The sequence below is a fragment of the Meles meles genome, chromosome 16 (assembly GCF_922984935.1).
Source record: "Meles meles chromosome 16, mMelMel3.1 paternal haplotype, whole genome shotgun sequence".
Lineage (NCBI taxonomy): Eukaryota > Metazoa > Chordata > Mammalia > Carnivora > Mustelidae > Meles > Meles meles.
The window spans coordinates 77,602,539-77,621,060 of record NC_060081.1 but is presented as its reverse complement, the minus strand read 5'-3'; the positions used below and the strand labels follow the sequence as shown (position 1 = coordinate 77,621,060).

The 18,522-nt window shown below is 40.8% G+C and overlaps 1 protein-coding gene across 2 annotated transcripts; it reads right to left on the bottom strand.

The window, feature by feature from the left end:
* Nucleotides 1-6,477: 6,477 nt before the first annotated feature.
* On the bottom strand, nucleotides 6,478-18,189 carry SPO11 (SPO11 initiator of meiotic double stranded breaks). Of its 2 annotated transcripts, XM_045981748.1 has the most exons (13): nucleotides 18,059-18,189; nucleotides 16,057-16,170; nucleotides 14,709-14,797; nucleotides 14,226-14,292; nucleotides 13,902-14,010; nucleotides 13,341-13,427; nucleotides 12,641-12,677; nucleotides 12,210-12,319; nucleotides 10,820-10,919; nucleotides 10,470-10,507; nucleotides 9,449-9,525; nucleotides 7,089-7,200; nucleotides 6,478-6,597 (listed from the first exon to the last, which is right to left on the bottom strand). In XM_045981748.1, the coding sequence occupies exons 1-13, from the start codon at nucleotides 18,187-18,189 to the stop codon at nucleotides 6,478-6,480; spliced, it is 1,191 nt and encodes a 396-aa protein (XP_045837704.1). The 2 variants fall into 2 exon arrangements, with proteins under 2 accessions (XP_045837704.1, XP_045837705.1); XM_045981749.1 differs by lacking the exon at nucleotides 16,057-16,170.
* Between the last annotated feature and the right edge of the window lie 333 nt (nucleotides 18,190-18,522).

Genomic DNA, 18,522 nt, shown 5'->3' with positions numbered 1-18,522 from the left:
GCAGGCGCCTCGGAGCCACTTCCTGTGTCGCCCGGAAGTCAGGTAAGAACACGGCTTCCCCCGCCCACGAGGCGAGGGCACATGCGCAGAAGCGCCAGTGACGCCGAGAAGGTGTCCCCGGGCCAGCAATTTGCGGATTGGTCGAAAGTTGGCGGGGCCGCCTGCTTGTTGCCAAGCAACCGTTTTGATAAATTCGCAGCCTGCTGGGGGAGGGTCGTTGGTATTTTCTCTTGAGAATGAAAAGTCTAGCGTGTTTCTGATTCCCGCCAACCTAAGTCCAAAGCCATCCTCGGAGAAGCCGACGGAACGCTGCCTCGGTCTGCGGCGAAGTCGGCCAGCCTGGGTCCCGGCCCCCACCCCGACCTCGTGTTTGCAGATTGAGGGGAGGCGATCTAAGCCATCCGGGGCTCCCTGGGCCTCGGTTTACCTCCGTGAAATTGGCATAATGGTGCCTGACTTCGAGGGGATTTCTTAGTTAGGTTCAAGTGAAGTCACAAACGTGAAAGACTTTTTGCGAAGTCCAAGGTTCCGTAAGACTGTGAAGGGGCTGTTCAGACACAGACACGTGTGCCAGCTCCAAATATTTCCGCTGGTGGCTGGATTTCTGAAGGAAAAAAAGAGGCAGGGGTCCGCTGAATCTTCTTGGCTAGTCGGTGTGGTCTGCGATCCAGGAGTCTTGGCATCCTCAGGGAGCTTTCAGATCCGCAGGACCTTGTTATAAAATGCAGATTCAGGGGCACGTGGGTGGCTCAGGTCATGATCCCAGGGTCCTCGGATGGAGCCCTACATGGGGCTCTCTGCTCCTGGGGAGCCTGCTTCCCCCCTCTCTCTCTGAGTCCCTCTCTGCCTACTTGTGATCTCTGTCAAATAAGTAAATAAAATCTTTTAAAATTAAAAAAATAAATAAAATGCAGATTCAGAAGGTGTGGGGGGAGAACCCACATTTCTAGCAGATTCCCAGCTGAGCTTGCTTCGCCATACACGGCAGCTGAACATCCAAGAATCTAGAGGTATTTGGAACCATTTGGGGGAACTTCCGTAAAGCCCTGCTGCCTGGGATCGCGGAGATTTCTGATCTGGTCAGTCTTGCGGAGGAACAGAGGGAATGAGTCGTTTTTGATAAGCTCCCCCAAGTGCTCCTAAGATGCAGGCGAGACTGAGAACCTCTAGTCCAGGTCGTGATAGTAATAATGGCTTTTTTTTTTAAGATTTTTAAAAATTAATTTATTTGACAGAGATCATAAGTAGGCAGAGAGGCAGGCAGAGAGAGAGGGGGAGGCAGGCTCCCCACTGAGCAGAGAGCCCGACTTGGGGCTCGATCCCAGGATTCTGGGATCATGACCTGAGCAGAAGGCAGAGGCTTTAACCCACTGAGCCACCCAGGGACCCCATATTAGCTCTCTTGAGCACTTGATGTTCCATCTCCTGTAATTGCCAGGGTAGCCCTATCAAGTAGGTACTCTCATCTCCATTTTATAGGAAGGAAAACACAGTGGAGAGAGAGAACATACCTGTCAGTTAAATCGCAGATTTAGCTGTTAATTGTTACATCACAGCCAGAGAGGTCCGTCTGGTACCTATCTCCACCAGCATAATCTTGGAATCCTCTCCAACAAGTACTCCCTCCTCAAGGACACCTTTCCTCATTCTTTCCCAGATGGATGATCTCATATGATCTCTTCTTTAATCTCTCAAAGCCCCCCCAGTGCTTATCATATTCCGTCTCATAAAACAGTGCAAGTATTTGCCTTGTCTAGCTTCCTGGACATTATGCCTTACTCCTATGCATACCCTTCGCAGCACCAAGCACAGTGTCTTACACATATATGCTGTTAGATCAGTACTTGTTGAATTATATTTTCCATGCCTGAGGAATATTCCAGAAACCTCTATTATGATACAGATTCTCATATAATACTGGTTATCCTGCATACTTTGGAAGAATCTTTCTGCCGTCGAGGGACATGTAATGGACAAGCTCCTTTCACATATACAATCAGGGGAAGGAGAGCAGCAGCATGGGCAGCCAAATATAACAAAAACTAACACTCCTTGACTCTTCCTGAACAGTGTAACTCAAACACTTTCCATGGATTATCTCATCTAATCCTCACAATGACACTATGGGGGCATTATTTTTTTTTTTTAAAGATTTTATTTATTTGACAGAGAGAAATCATAAGAGAGGCAGACAGAGAGAGAGGAAGGGAAGCAGGCTCTCCGCTGAGCAGAGAGCCCGATGCGGGACTCGATCCCAGGATCCTGAGATCATGACCTGAGCCGAAGGCAGCAGCTTAACCCACTGAGCCACCCAGGCGCCTATGGGGGCATTATTATTGTTATTTCCATCTTACAGCTGACAAAACCAAGGCCAGGCTGTAACTTGTCCCAGTCACAGAGTCAGTGAGTAGAGGGGAACTGGATGCATGTAGGCCCCCCCCCCCAATCTGACTCCACACCTCCACAGATGACAGGCTGCAGCAAGTCACCCCACTTCTTCCCTCTAGAAACAAGAAGGGGGAATCAAAATAATCTGTATGCATGGGTAGAATTATCAAGCCATAAAGTATAGGCAAAAAATTATCAAAAATAAAAAATAATTAGGGGCGCCTAGGTGGCTCAGTCTGTCAAGCCACTGCCTTCAGCCCGGGTCAGGATCCTGGGGTCCTAGGATCGATCCCTGCATCCAGCTCCCTGCTTAGGGGGGAGCCTGCTTCTCCCTCTCCTTCTGCTGCTGCTTCTGCTTCTGGTCTCTTGTGCTCTCTCTCTCAAATAAAATCTTAAAAAATATAAAATAAAAAATAATTAAAATTGAAATTCAGATATGTCTATCATTCGCATTGGCAAACACTTCTGCAATATTTATATTCCATTTCTAGGTGAATAGAAACTAAATACGCTTGTAAGCTTAGTATACATCCTTTTCATTTAAAGTGATTTTTAATTTTTAAAATTTTATTTTATTTTAAAGATTTTATTTGACAGAGAGAGAGATCACAAGTAGGCAGAGAGGCACGCAGAGAGAGAGGAGGAAGCAGGATCCCCGTGGAGCAGAGAGCCCGATACGGGGCTCAATCCCAGGACCCTGGGATCATGACCTGAGCAGAGGCTTTAACCCACTGAGCCACCCAGGCGCCCCAATTTTGAAATTTTAATTAAAAAGTTCTAATATGTTAAGGTTTTGTAAAGAGCTTGGTTGCCAAGAAGCATACACGAAGTGCAGCTTTACGAGGGCCTGGGTGAATCCAAAGCTGATGATACAGAACGGATTTTTGTCCAGAAGTAATACTCAGTCCCACGCAGGAATCCGCATGGTTTTTACCCAACTACTTTTGCTGTGTCTCAGACTCTTCTACCCCATTCCTAAAAACAATGACTTGAAAATATTTTAAAGAAATATCCACCCAGAGGACCTTGGCGGCTCAATCAGTTAAGCGTCCGACTCTTGATTTCTGCTCAGGTCATGACCTGGGGGCTCTGGGATCAAGCTCCACGTCCAGCCCCACACTCAGCAGGGAGTCTGCTTCAGGGCTCCCTCTCTCCTTCTGCCCCTACCCTTGCCCTATAAATATATATGTAAATAAATAAATAAATCTTGAGAGAGAGAGAGAGAGAGAGAGAGAGAGATCCCCCCCCAACAGTGGGAGGATTTGGGAGACCAACAGAGCTTTTGCCAGCAGAGGGCGCCTTCGGCTCATGTTTACAAGATTGTTTCCTTGGGTTATAGACTTTTTTAAGGGTAAACCTAAGTCCAAACAGAAGTAATGTTTCTCAGCACTTTGCTACAAAAACACTCTGCGGCCAATATTTTTTCGTGCACATGTGCGTGTGGTTTAGCTTTGACAGCGTCTATCTTAGCATCCGTTCTTTTGAGTATCAATAAACAGGTACCACCGTCAAACAGTTCAACCAAGATGCTCCAGTTAAAGAAGACCTAGATGGCGAACCTGGGATGTTTTTGACAATTTTGTAGAAACTGCAATGTGTTTTTTCTCCATGAAATCATGACGTCTCAAGTCACTCAGCACCATCAGCGATGACAGAAACCTGGGGATGCTACAAGAGCTTTTCTTTCATGAGGGTGATAACGAGCCCTTAAGGAAAAAATAAGATTCTCTGAACATCTTTTTGTTGTACTAGTTTTTATTCACTTTCATTATAAAACTCCAAATTCCAATACCAATGTTCTTGCTTAATTAAAATGATGAAAATATGAAAAATAAACACAGCAGATGATGGCAGAGGGGACATCTGTTGTCAGTCACCCTGTCAATGGCCATCTACTTTACAGTAATCCTTTTTAGAAATGACTCTTGAGAATTAGAATTCGAGATGGTTCCCAATAGCTACTAATGTTAGGTTTTCATCTGCATCAAAGATAGGCAGCAAAGCCAAAACACAGTGCATTTTGCTCTCCGATTTCCTTTTCCCAAATAAATGAAAATCATTTTAAGTTTCCATCATAAACTTGAAATGAATGTAATTATCTAAATTGAATGTATCTGCAAGCCCCTTTCAAATTTTCTTTCAAAAAATTTTGGATTTATTTTCAAAATTTAATGACTCTACTGTAGATTTTTCATTGCTTTCCATTTTGACAGGATGTCCTCATCCAGACACCTTGCGGCTTGGCCACGTATTTCTAGGTTAGTGATATTCTCCTTCACTTGTCAAAGTTCAGTGATGTTAGATATTAAGGAAGGAAGGTATAAATTTAAAGAAACACTTGTGATTTATAAAAATGTCTTTACAATTTGGGATAGTCTCACAAGTCAATTTGAGAGTCTCACAGAATATTCTCAAAATGAAATACTTGGTTCTGACGTGACCAGGGGAAGTAACAGCGCTGTTGGCGTTGCAGGCTTGGCATGGGGAGGACCTGGTTTGACCGCTAGCCAACAGTAAGATCTGTAGACCTTTCTGGAGCAGTGTGCCGCCTTGGCCACACGTAACACACTTCTCAAGTACCAGTGTCGTGGCTAAAGCACAAGGCATGGAGCTAGGCTCTGGGGGTGAGTCTCAGCTCCACTGCTTAGTACTTATGAGACCTTGGGAAAAGTTTCTGAGCAGCTCTGCACCTCTGTTGTCGTATAGGGGGAGTGGGGATGATAAGAAAGGTACCCAGCTCACAGAGTTTCTGTGAAGATGAAATTAGTTGGTAATCAAAAGCACCCAGAAAAATACGTGGCACGTAATATGTGCTCTACAAGTATTTTCTTTTATTGAATGACCTTATTTAATGTTTCCCAGAACCTCTGGAATAGGGCCAGCTTCGTGGATGCAGTCACGCCAGGTCCCATGCTAAGAAGAGCCCCCAGTGTGTGCTTTAATTCTCTGCTGATATCTTGAAATTCTTAATAACTTTTGAAGGAGGGCCCTACACTTACATTTTGCCCTGGCCCCACGTATTCAGTAGCTGGTCCTGCTCCTGTCCCCACTCTGCCCCGTTCCTGCTATGTGGCTTTGGACATGCAACATCGTCTGTGTTCTCACCTGTAAACTACAGACGTAGTTACAGACCTGCCAGGGCCCTTGTGAAAGTTAAGATAGTGTGTAAGCCGTGACTGGCACAGGTAAGTTCTCAGAAATGGGACCCATTATAACTAGCATCTATCTTGTTAAAATAACTCACCAACAATTCTGTTCTCCTCTAAATACATATTCTTGCTTACAGTTACAGGTAACCTCAATACAGTTAAACGTTTACTGAAAGTACAGAATAAAGTCATTAAACTTTATTTTTAACTCTGGAAACATTCAGATAGGGTTATGAGGGAAGTTGTTCAATTCTTTACTATTACAGAAGGACCTTAGCAAAAGTTGAGGCTTCTGTAAACCTTGAACATGTTTTATAAACATGGACTAGAGCGGAAGTCAAGGGACTTGATTTGGGGTGAGAATGGATAAAACCCTGGGGAAATTTTCAGATAAATTATTAATAATAAAAAGCATACTCAGAAACAAAATTTAGTGCTTCAGACTGCATCAACCCAAAAATTTATTCATGATAAATTTTACTACTTCCATGAATGGACGAATGGGGTGTGACCCCCTACACCATGAAGGCAAAAAAGGAATGTTAGACACTCTAATTCATTTTCAACTTCTCAAATTTAGGTTATTATTAGTTTTGGTACTAAAAAGATGCTTCATGCCTTAACATTAGTTATATTGCAGGAATTAAATATTTTGTAGACCATGATGATATTTGTACAGTATTTTTTCAAATAAAATTTAGAAGTCAAAATAATATGTACTCTTTTATAAGTTACTTTAGAGTACAGGATAGAACTCAGGCTCTACAGAGAAGGATAAAGTCTTCCAAATAAAATTGTTTTCACAAAAAATATAACTAGTGGAAAATTATTTTACCTCTACAGGATTAAGAATATATGTTCTTTCCAGGACGGTATCTACTACCAAAAATAAAACTAATGAAAAACCTCTTAAAATCACAAGATACATTCTGATATATTTTTATATCCATCCTCCAAATTTTAATTTGTTGGGTAGGTACACTCTGGAAAGATAATCTGATGATAGGAAGGTCAAAGCTTGAATTCCTGCCTTCAGTTTAGAGTCTGCCATTATCTCCATCTGTCAATAGAAGTAAAGCACAGCTGTGACCAAGTCCTGCACCGCAGCTCCGTCGGCTCAAACTAGGAAATCTAGACTTGTCCCATTCCCAAAGCCATGGGCAATAGGTTTTAGCTTGGCCAGAACATTCCAGAACTCTTCTGGAAAAAAATGTCAGAAGAATACACAGTATGGATATCTTTGATAACTAGGATGCTCCAGTATCTTTATGTGATTTCTCTCTTTTCTTTCCTCCCCTCATAAACTATGCATAGACGATGGGTATAGAACAATGATGAGGATAAAAACAGGTCAGCTCTGTCTAGCTGATCTTAGCTATTAGCGTTAGCATTTCAGTCTTTCAACAACCATTTACTGCCAAACACCACTCACATTAGTTGTTGGTTACATAAAATTTCAGAGAGGATATTTGCAAAATATTATGTGAATAACCACTATGAAAGTTAAAGGCAATAAAACATACGACACTTGAATTTTAGAAAGAAACATACTTCTTTTCTCCAAAATGGTTGGCAAGTAACATAAGGTCTTTTCAGGACACTGTCAAGTTTCACCTGGTCCTGTTTTGTCAGCGGAATTAAAGTATCTCTAGGTATATTTAACCTAGAAAAAATAAATGAAAAAAAAATCAGCAAAAACAGAGTGCTCTTATAACTTAAAGGTCATATATATTTTAATTTATTATACCATTTCAAGAAACTCAGACATAAGAGATAAGCAAATTATTACAGATCCTTCTTTTAAAAGCCAGAATTTGGGGGATCTGACATGTCCTAGACCAGCAAAGATTCAAATTCATAGTGGATGTCCATTGTAAATTGTTGTTTTCCTGCCAGATGCACAGGACAATGACAAGAAGAACATAGACAGGTGATAAACACAAAGCCAATGGCACTACCACCAAGAGTGTGGACACCCCATGCTCCCAGAGCGCTACAGCCTCGAAGCAGTGGCCTAGAGAAAATGCGTGGCCAGCAGTGAGAGTCATGGTGGGATCTCAGGTTCCATGGAGCACTTCATTCTTTGTAATTCATGAGAACTTTCTGGGTCAAGGAAATTAGTCTATTACTAATTTATTTCACTTAAGTGCATGTGTGTACACACACAAATACACACACCCGTATCTAGTTTTACGTTTTTAAAAAAAAACTGGATTGTAATTTTTTCTTGGTGTGTGTTTTAAAAAATAGAACAGCAAAGGTCCAGGATTTATGGTATAGACTACTTTTTGAAGTCACAAATCCTGGATTTCCCAGGAGAACTCTAGTTTCAAATAGTCTTTTTCAATGTGTCCCCGCAATTATGATAATTTGCCAGGGGCAGCTACCAGATAGGGTAACAATTTGATAAAATTGGGGGTAGGAGCCTAGAGGGTTTCCCATGAAGCTATGTTTGTGTAGCCATCACACTCTGTAAAAATTGCATTGTCCATTTACTTGGAGCGGCTTCGAGGGCACTGGCAGAATTCATGAGATGCAGCTAGAGTTTCTCCAAGCCCGCCACCTTAATAATTATCAGATCATTTGTCCTGACTTTGTGTTAGGAAAGCTTTTCATACAGACAGATCACCCCCAAGGGATTTTGACCAGGGCACAGACACCAAATGGAACAAAACTTTGATCCAAAAGAGTGCAAATATTCAAAAACGAAAAACTAAATGTTTTCTCTTATGCCCTCATTTTGTAAGAAGTGGCAATCACCCAAAACCTGTTCACGTTCCAAATTTAGGAAACAAGGGCCAGGTAGCAAGGTTTGCTCATTGCTTAAAGAAATCCAATAAACACGTTTAAGTTCATTCACACTGGCCAATTAAAACAATGAAATATTTTAAAATATCACATTAGCAGAGATGAATAAAAGGGATCATATCCTGTGCTGAGGGACAGGTGGGCTCTCACTCTCCAGGAGAAAAAAAATAATTAACCTATCTGGAGGGCAGTCAAAATCTTAAAAATGTGCCTACCCTTTGACCCAACAATTCTGGGAATTCAGCCTTCGGGACTAAGGGACTAATTAAAGATGCAGGCACAGATTTAGTTACAGGAGGGGCCCATCAAAGCACTATTTATCAGAGGTCTGGAAACCACCCAAATGAGGCACTGACTGAATAAACACTGGTACATCCAGAATTGGAACTCAGTAACAGAAGACACTAGAATGAGGTCATGGATATGGAAAAGTGATTTCATTGTGTTGTGTGAGAAAAGCAGACTACAAAGTAACAAAGCATGATTCCATTTTTGTGAACAAGTTAGGGCTACAGGCAGAGTAATAATAATTTGCATGGGTAAAGCTGTTCATCAGTAAGTGATTTTTATCTTGTTACATAATGATATTTTTTCTGTAATGAACATATATGCTAAACTTGCCAAAATTTAGGTTCCCAAATGTTAAGTAATCTTAAAATGAGATTTTTTTAATGAAATTAAGTTTTTAAAAATGAAATCAAAATTTTAAATCTACAGTAAAATTGATTCATATAGCAAATGATGTTGTTGACAATTACCATTTCACTAGAACCAATGTCTTATACTTTATGACTATAGAAATACTACAAAATCTTTAAAAAAATAAAATTAAATATTACAAAATCTTTTAACCATAAGGTAAAACAAAAAATATTTTCTAGCTGAAAGTTCAGTTAACCAAATTCATTCAAGGCTTTTTGTAATTGAAACAGAAATATCAATGCATTTAATTCATAATTCTATAATCATGTGTCATTGTGACAATATAAACAAAACACATTAGTAGCTTTCCTGTGCAGTCACTTTTTCAGCTTATTGTTACATATTATGATGAGTCATCATTTTAAATAACTTAGTTTTACTAAGACTAAAATTAATCCCACCGTTTAATATCAGAAGGGAGGAGACCAAGCCATCTAATAGCTGGAACTGTGAGATTGTGGGCCTCAAAAGACATCGCCTAAAATAAAGAGCAAATGCACATTAGGTGAGGCTACTCTGCAGAAAACCAGCAGACCTGTTTCTGCAGCCACGTGTCACTTAAGAAGGATAAATACAAAAGACTGCATACTCCCCGAACCCACAGAACTAAGAAAATCACCAACACTTTTGCTAACCCAGGCTTTCAGTGAAGGTTTTAAAACTGCTCTAGGATTTCTGTATTGCTTTTATATACGTTAAAACTAAAAATGAACCTCTGACCTTCATTTATTGTTGTTCATGATTCTGTGTTTTAACATCTTACTTCACTACTTACTTCATCTAAATGTATATGTCATATAAATGTATCTGTTGGGGACGCCCAAAGTGTAAACCGGTGGTGCCTAAACTTGGTCATGCATCTCAGTCACTTGGGGCCCATGCCTAGAGATTCCATTCCAGTTCAGGAGGCCTGGATGGGGACTGAGCTGTGCATTTCTAGCAAGTTCCCCGGGAATGCCAGCACTGCTTGTCTAGGACCATACTCTGAGAACGACTGATGTATGGTAGTTCAGACTCTAGTGGTGAAATTTGGTGATGTTTTCATTTTTCCTTACAGTGGGTGTAAAGGGAACTGGCAATGTCAGAATTCAAGGTTGTATATAATTTTCAGAGTTTATTTGGCAATCAGACCTTGCTGTTACCCTGAGTTCCCACAGTTACTTCAGCAGGCTGGGAGAGTGGAGGATTATATTGCCTCTTGCCCACAGCTAATCCCACTCTGTCATCTGTGGTCACACTGGTCATGCTGGAAGCTGGAATCACAGCCACTAACACAGATTGGCCGTAGACTAGGAGAGTAGCTTCCCGGCACACTTTGGGGGTCCTCAGCTAACTAAGGGTTGGTAAATGAATGCAGCAATCCCCCTGATGAATACGAACTACCTCAACACTGGAAAAGAAAGAATACTTTTCTGTACTTACCATAGATCCATACTTGTAGATGCACATGATTTCTATGCCTGTAAGAAGAAAGTCACCTTTACAGTCGGTCTCCTTGCACATAACAGGTTGGATCGTGTGTACGCTCACATTTTACCTAACACCTGCAACTTCTCTTTTCATAGACACCACCAATAAAAAAAACTTACTGTTCAGTTCAATGGGGCAAAATAAATTGCCTCAGATGATTACAGTCATTAATTTTAATCTAATAACCATCTTCTTTTAAAATAATTTATGAAAGTGTTCTAAGAGCAGAAAAGTACACCTATAAGCATGACGAAAAGGATTTAGTTAGGACAACTGCTTCAAATAGTCCAACGACAAATCACCATGTGGATCAGCATCGACAAGGGCGAAAACAGGAATATGAAATGTATCCCACAGCTTCTTGACCAAAAGTCTTGTGTTCAGGTCAGGTACCCCCTTTCCCTAAAAGCAAGATTGGGAAATTATGCATTTTAATTCAGCAGAATGAAACTGACGAAAATTTTTCCTTATCTTATCAACAATTTAAAAGTTAGAAAAGTTAGATCACCTCAAATTTCAGGTGGAAGACTAGTGTGGATTGTGAAAAATGTACAGTCTACACAACACAGTGAAGAAGCCTGCCTCCATTTGTCACTGTGACCCAACCACCCCAGTCCTGGGAAATGATCCCAAGGAAACATTTCAGCACAAACAGAAATAATAAAAATCGGTCATATCTACCAACGGGGACATGGAGAGGCAGCATCACACATGTCATTTGTCATTCGGCCCTAGTCCAGCAGGTGTCCCTGATTACTCCAGGGTTATCGACTCCTCCCACACGACGTCGGGCGGAAGCTGACTACCCTTTGCTCACTGATGCCTGTGGCTGCCTGTGTGGCATCTCAATGTATGCTTCTGGGTTCTTTGCCATTCTTGGCGCATATATCTGTATCTGTGTCTGTTTCTGTATGTGTATATGTGTTATGTAGGCATGTATGTGTGGAAAAGCGACTCTCTTTGATGGAATTCATGTAATTACCCGATGTACACAGCTGCGGGGGAGGAACACAGAGCAGCTCCGGTGTTACCACATGACAGCTGCGACAAGCTGCCGAGGGGGAATGGCCTGTAGGTGACTCTGAGAGCCTGTGCAAACTCACTGTGGTATTAGAAAATCACTGCTGTTTAAGAATTGGAACCACCAGGGGCACCCATGTAGCTCAGTCGGTTAAGCATCTGCCTTCGGCTCATGTCATGATCTCTGGGTCCTGGGATTGAGCCCCGCACTGTGCTCTCTGCTTAGTGGGAATCTGCTTCTCCTTCTCCCTTTGCCCCTCCACCTGGATCCTGCTCTGTCTCTTTCTCTCTCCCTAATAAAATCTTTTTTTTTTTTTAAGATTTTATTTATTTGACAGAGAGAGAGATCACAAGTAGACAGAGAGGCAGGCGGAGAGAGGAGAAGCAGGCTCCCGTCGAGCAGACTCCCGTCAGGCTCCCGTCGAGCTCCCTCTCTCTCCCTAATAAAATCTTAAAAAAAAAAAAGAATTGGGACCACCACTTGGATTTTAATCAGACTTGAGGATGTTTAAATAACCCCTTGGAAATTCTTACTCTATCACCCCAAAGGGTGTGCCATGCAGATAACAGAATATTGTGTGAGCTGCAGACATAATGTTATAAACCCCTCTTGCCAGTCACCAACATAGTATGTTAGTCTTGGCATTGGAGTAAAGGGCGACAATATAATACCGTAACCATGATGCACGGGGACATTCTGTTGCAAAAGCTGTCATCCAGGAGTCGCTGAAATGTCGCATCTTTTTCTACAATTAATAGAAATTTTGCATCTGTAATTAAATCTGTGACGTTAAGGCTGATAATTCGAAGCCAAGAATATTTCCATTTAATCGCCAGTTAAATAGTGGTGCTGTAGAAATCAATTTTCAAACAGCTGTATGGTATATTCCTTTTTACCTTCAAATATATAGACATCTATTCACATATTTCCATACTAGTCTCACCTACTAGACAGAGAGCCCCTAAAGCAGAAACTGTGTGTGTTCATCTTGACCACCATAGGGTCTAGCGTGACGGTAACACACTATGAAGGCTTGGTTTATCAAAATAATGGATGAACGCACATTCTATGAGCTTAAATAGTTTTCCCACTCAAAGGATACTTTGGATTCCTTGAATATTAGATGGCACAGCAACAGCCTAAGTAAACAAAACAAGAGAATTTTTATTTTAAATAAAAAGCAAGTTTAGCCACATTTAAAGTATATCCCCAAACCCTATTTCATTTTTCTCTGAATATACCAGTTATCAGAGATTTATTCCTCAGATTTATTCCACAGTAAGAAGACAGATGTGCCACCCAAACTACTTCCTGGCAGGTGAGAATCTCTCGGAAACTCTGTGGCTACGTGGCTTAATCGGCAGAAAGTGGTGAGTTAAAGCCCTCCTTACCCTAGAGCGCACAGGTGTCTCCTGCTCATTTCCAGACTGCTGTGCAGGTTAGTGCTGTGACCTTTCCAGGTGCCAAAGCCCAGCTAATAGCTCAGAATTAAACAGATCTATTTCCAAACCAGGAAACTGTATCAAGATTACACAAATAACCATGCTAACATAGCCAAGCTCCATTCTACCTGAAGACAATAGTACATTTTTGAAAGGAAGGCCTATCTTTAATAGGACATTTGACAACTGGCATATTTTAAAACTGCATAACGGACGACCCCCTAAAGCATACACTTACTCACCCTTCAGTTTTATTTGAACATCTTAAGCTCCAAACGACATAAGAAAGCAGGAAATAAAATACATTTCAAAAACAAAGGATCTGAAAGGGAGTTAAAGCAGGTGCGTGAATATGCTTACTGTGGAACCACAGGTACAGTGCACTCTGGTGCCGTCTTCCTCCAGATACCTTAAGTTGCCAGCGATTAAACCTTTTGATGTAGATAACTGAAAAAATAACAGCTGTTTTTGAACACTGTTTCACTGACATATTTTTTAAAGTTTATTTATTTAAGCAATCTCTAAACCCAATGTGGGGCTCGAACTCATGACCCCAAGAGCAAGAATCCCATGCTCCACCGACTGAGCCAGCCAGGTGCCCCTCACTAACGTTCTACATGGCTGAGTCAGTCCTCACATTCACCTGCCACACTACATGTATTTTAGCTCAGATCGGAATTTAAGAAGCAAAGGAGAAAATATGTAAGGATATTAACGAATTAAAGAATACTTAGTAATTCACTTGTTGTAGTCCATTCATCTAAGGGAATATACTGAGAGTAGATTACTTAAATTCATAATAAGAGACATGTAGTATCAAATACTACAAAAACAAGGCACAGATTACATTTGTTTTTCTATTATGATTTCACACAAATCTTTCGTCTTAAAATAAGATGTTTTGTATTAAATGCTACTTACTATATGTAGACTTATCCTTGGCATTTTTAACATACAAGAAATGTCATTGATAATATTGTCCACGACAGTCTGGTTACCGAAGAGTTGGCTGTCAGTATAATATATGTCTCTACGAAAGTTAAATATATATTTTTAATTAGCCATATTCTCTTCGACTATGACAAGTATTGGAGTATTATTTGTAGGAGGCTTTAACTGGATGAAACACAACATATAAGGAAAGTAACTTATTACCCATAGTCTAGTCTTATGTACCATTTCAAAACATAATGGGAGTTAATCTAAACTGTCTTAAAGGAATGATTTACCAAAACAAGTATTTACCTTTTGGTTGCATAAGTGTTGCTCTGTACTAATTTATAAATCACGGACAATATTTTAAGAATTAGGGCTGGAAAATAAGATACAATAAATAAGTTACTCATCATTTCTCTCATTAATTCAAAACACACCACTATCAAGGATTTCAACTACCCCCAGTTACTTTCCATAACATTTTAAAAAATTATCTTTCCACACAGAAGTACTGAGTACAGGATAATAATTTCCTGAAGGATCAAATAAAATTAATTGTTCTCTGAACAGCAAAATTGAGAGAAAACTTTTCTACTGAATCATGTACCTTGAAAATTTATTTTGGAATTATAATCTGCTTCCGTGGTTACTGACAATGAAAAATTCTATAACTTTACTTCCGGTATAAGGGTGGTCTATTAAAGAACAACTAAAATTATTCAACTAGAAACAACTAAACCCAGGAAGTAGCCGAACTTACTTATTACTAAAAGATAAGAAAGATTAACTTACCAAATTTTTTAACTGATTTTAGTGAATCGCTTCTGATTTTTCTCATGGTACAGTAAGATGCCATCTGAAGGCCCACAGAATCTTCAAACCTGAGTTTTTGTTGAAAGGCGAGAAGATAAAAAAAGAATTGCCTTCTGAACACCAAACAATATACACTTAATACACTCTTCTGCACATCATCTAAACCCACATTTCCTCTCAACAGAGGCACTGAAGCTTTAGGACAACTTCAACAATCTTAGAAAATTCCAAGTAGTAGTAAGGTAATTAAGAAGTAAGGTAATTAGCTTTGTGACATACAGAAGCACTAAAATAAAGTGTTTGAAACAAGTGAATTAAATACCTTTGAGTATAATGTGTATTTAGTGTATAACCTGTGACATTTAGTGTATGTGAACTATTTTCACAAGTTTACTAGCATTTTGCTCATTTTAATATTTACTCATTAATTTTGCTCAATTTAACAAGTTTTGAACTATATTTCTGATTTACTTCCTAAATGACATTAACTGAAATAGCAGTTTGTTATTAGGTTATTAAATTGAACTGCCACGCCTGTCCTAAAGGTGGCAGAAGGCACCAGGCAAATACGCTGAATGTCAGCGGCCTCAAGGGCTGGATGAAATCCATTCTGCAAAATGATGCAAAGTAGGATTCAAAAGTTTCATTTGTATTCATTATACTGACCAGAAAAGAATACTTAGTGACTAAGGAAACTCAAGATTACTTTTATTCTGTGTCTGTAACTCTTACTGAGGACTATTGTAGTGTTTTTCATTATTTAGACTCTGCAGGCTGAGCATCTGAAAAACACAAAAGATAAGAGCAGGTTGGAGGGCTTTGACAAAGCTGTTTGCCGATTTTACCTTCTTGGGACACATGACTTAGCAGGGGGAATCGACCAGGAGAAAGAGCCTGTGTTCCAGACACATTTATTTTCCTCCCCGTATCAGGATTGCTTATAGCTCCCCAGAGCAAGTGCTTTGCTTTTGCAGTATTTCTGCAGAATTCCACTGGTCATATTACCCCACTTTGAGTGCTAGAAAGCTTAGATCCCAGTTTTGAAGCCTGCTTTTAGCAGAACTGTAAGACTTTATCATATGCATTTTGAATTCTAACCTCTTTGGGAGCTTCATTTGTTGTTCCTAGCATTGTTTTCCCTTTGCCTTATCTACACCCACTTCTAGTTTCTATGACCTGCCGATGAGGTATGTATTTTGTAAACTTCCTTAAATCCTTCTAGGCAGGGTAAAAGCAGTAAAAGAAATCAGATTAGAACTCAAACTCAAATAAATTCAAATAATGACACAGGTATTGTATTCAAAAATGTAAAATGCAAAATGCCCACTTTATATTTTCCCAGCTTGATCTGTTGTCTATGGTGAATGCAGGTGCCTCATTCCTTGCCACGCTTGTGATGACGTCCTGGATAACACTTTCTATAGATCCAAGAACCTCAGAACTGAAAAAATAAACACACTATGATTCAATCTTAATTCTAAATTAGACCTTTACAATATGTAACATTCCCCCAGATCAACAGAAAAGTAGGTTTTTGTTTCATTGGCTGTTTTTTAAGACTCAGTAATTCGCCTCCGTACGAATCTCTCCCATTAAGTTTTGACGCTGGCATTGCACTAAACCGTCTTTACGGTGGTTATTTGCAGAGAAATCTCATTTGCTTGTAATTTTACTTCTCAAACAATTACCAACTGAAGTAATCTCTCCCTTTTAGACAATATCAATAACTAGACAATATGATTTATAAATATATTTTAATCTCTTCGTATTAACCTACTTAAATTCAAATTTGTTCGCTTGAAATACTACTGATAAATGTTTCAATTAAAAATGATGTAATATTGGCTTTGAATTTAATCTTTCCCAAAAATGCAATGCAAAAAATATTCCAAAAGAAATAACTTCTTATTGTAACACATCACCCTGATTGATCTCATGCCTTAAATCTGCCTTTGAGTTTTAGTGATACAAAGAGAAAAAACTTTAATCACTACCATGGAAAGACTTGGCAACCATTACCCCACTTTACAGCAAAATAAGAAGACCTAGCCCAGTTTTCTATGAGCTGACTTTTAATTTCACAAGCCATCAGCTTCAAAAAATGTTGTTTGGTTATAAATACCATTAGTGTATTGCCTAAGAAGGGAAATCAAATTAAATCTAGAAAATGCGCAAATGTAGAATGTAGAACATTCTAATTCCCCCAGAAATGTCAGAGCTTGCTTTGAAAATGTTTGTGAAAAAGGAAGGAAGGAAGGAAGAGAAAATGCACATTATCAGAAAGCAAATCTTAAAGCAATCAGTATTTTCTAACAGGGAGAGATAAAAACCGACTCAAGGAAAGATCTCATTTTTCCAGTTTGGAGGGGAAAAAAAAGTTGCAAGGTAACACTGTGACAACTTTGAAAATACAATTAGGTTAATTAGCACCTGAAATTTAAACAGGGGACTTCCATTCCCTCCTTTCCTCACCCTTGCAAGTTCTCCTCCTAATACTTTTATAAAAATCGGTTTGCTTTTATGTTTTCCACTTTGTGTGTTTTGTTTTGTTTTGGTAGTTGGCTTAGTCTTCTTGAAGATAAGACAGTCATTCGTTTAGGCTGAAACACTTTGCTGATAAACCAGAACAGCAGATGGGGGTGGGGGGAGGGGAGGGAGTCAGCATCTTAAGTAAAAATGGTCAATAACATAAATGCATTCTCTGTAGCGAATTCCGAGCGGCGCAGCTGGAGAATCGCAGTAACCCGGCGCCTCCGCACCTGGCTCTAAGCAACCTCGCCAGCCGCCAACTGCTTTAACTGATTTTAAACCAATCACTTAAAACGTGTGTACACCGTTGTCTCATTATCACCCGCTTCCATGTTCATTTTGGTAAAACCCGGATGGAGATCTCTCTCTCTCTCTCTCTGAAAGCTTTTTCAGCTAAAACGGAACCCAAAGAAACTGTTTTAAACAAACACAAAGCCAGGCTGTGCCCTCAACTCCCTGACCTCTGTGACTCTCAGGAGACCTGCGAGCTTCGCTGTGGGGATGCTCCTGGAACATTCTAGAAGGGGAACATTCTCGAAGACACGAGGGGCGGGGTCTGCCCCCGGGCTTTTTGAGTTCAAAAGGAGAGCTCAGCTCTGAGGAACGGCTTTCTCAGAGTTCCTGAGCGGCCGGCGAAGCCAGGGGGTCGCTCCTGGGCCCGCCTCATCCCAAGACCGGGGAGAAGGCAAGGGCCGTCAGCCATGTCCCTTCAGAGCGCCTCAAGCCCCCACCCCCTCCCGGCTGGGGACCCAGCTCTTCTCTAACTCCCCAGCATTGTGTCCCTGAGAGACCCCTTCTACCTGGAGGCCAGGCGCGTTCCCCCGCCCGCAGGCTCCCCACCGCCTCTCCTCAGGGCGGCCAGCAGGGAAGCCCTGTGCTGGTCCAAAACCTCGAAGAACGAGGCCTCAGGCCCCATGGGCGCAAAGGCCATGAGGGCTGACAGCCGGGGAAAGCTCCAAGGGCAGGAACCCCACAGGCGACCAAGACGGCCCTGCCGGACGCTGCAATGAACCCTCCCTGACAGCCTCTCTGGCGACGGCGGTCTCTTTTCCAACACTTTCTATCTGGGCATGCGCACACCTTGCCGCCCCGCATGCGCGTAACGTTGAGTGGAGTGCGCAGGCGCACAGAGTTCAATCAGGTTCTCTCCCACCTGAGGGTTAAAGTGATGGGCCCAGGGGGGGACCAGAACGACGTGTTTGGGATATTGGATTCAGTTTTCCTTGAAATAGATTTATGGTGGTTTTGTTTGTTTGCTTGTTCT

Bases quoted from the DNA above. Each gene is read 5' to 3' on its own strand.
- SPO11 (XM_045981748.1), bottom strand. From the start codon at position 18,189: ATGGCCTTTGCGCCCATGGGGCCTGAGGCCTCGTTCTTCGAGGTTTTG. The intron at 14,798-16,056 runs GTGGGCATTTTG...ACAAAAACTCAG, and splicing joins TCAAGCTGGGAAAATATAAA to GTTTGAAGATTCTGTGGGCC. The intron at 12,678-13,340 runs GTAAGCATATTC...TTGTTTACTTAG, and splicing joins ACTGTACCTGTGGTTCCACA to GCTGTTGCTGTGCCATCTAA.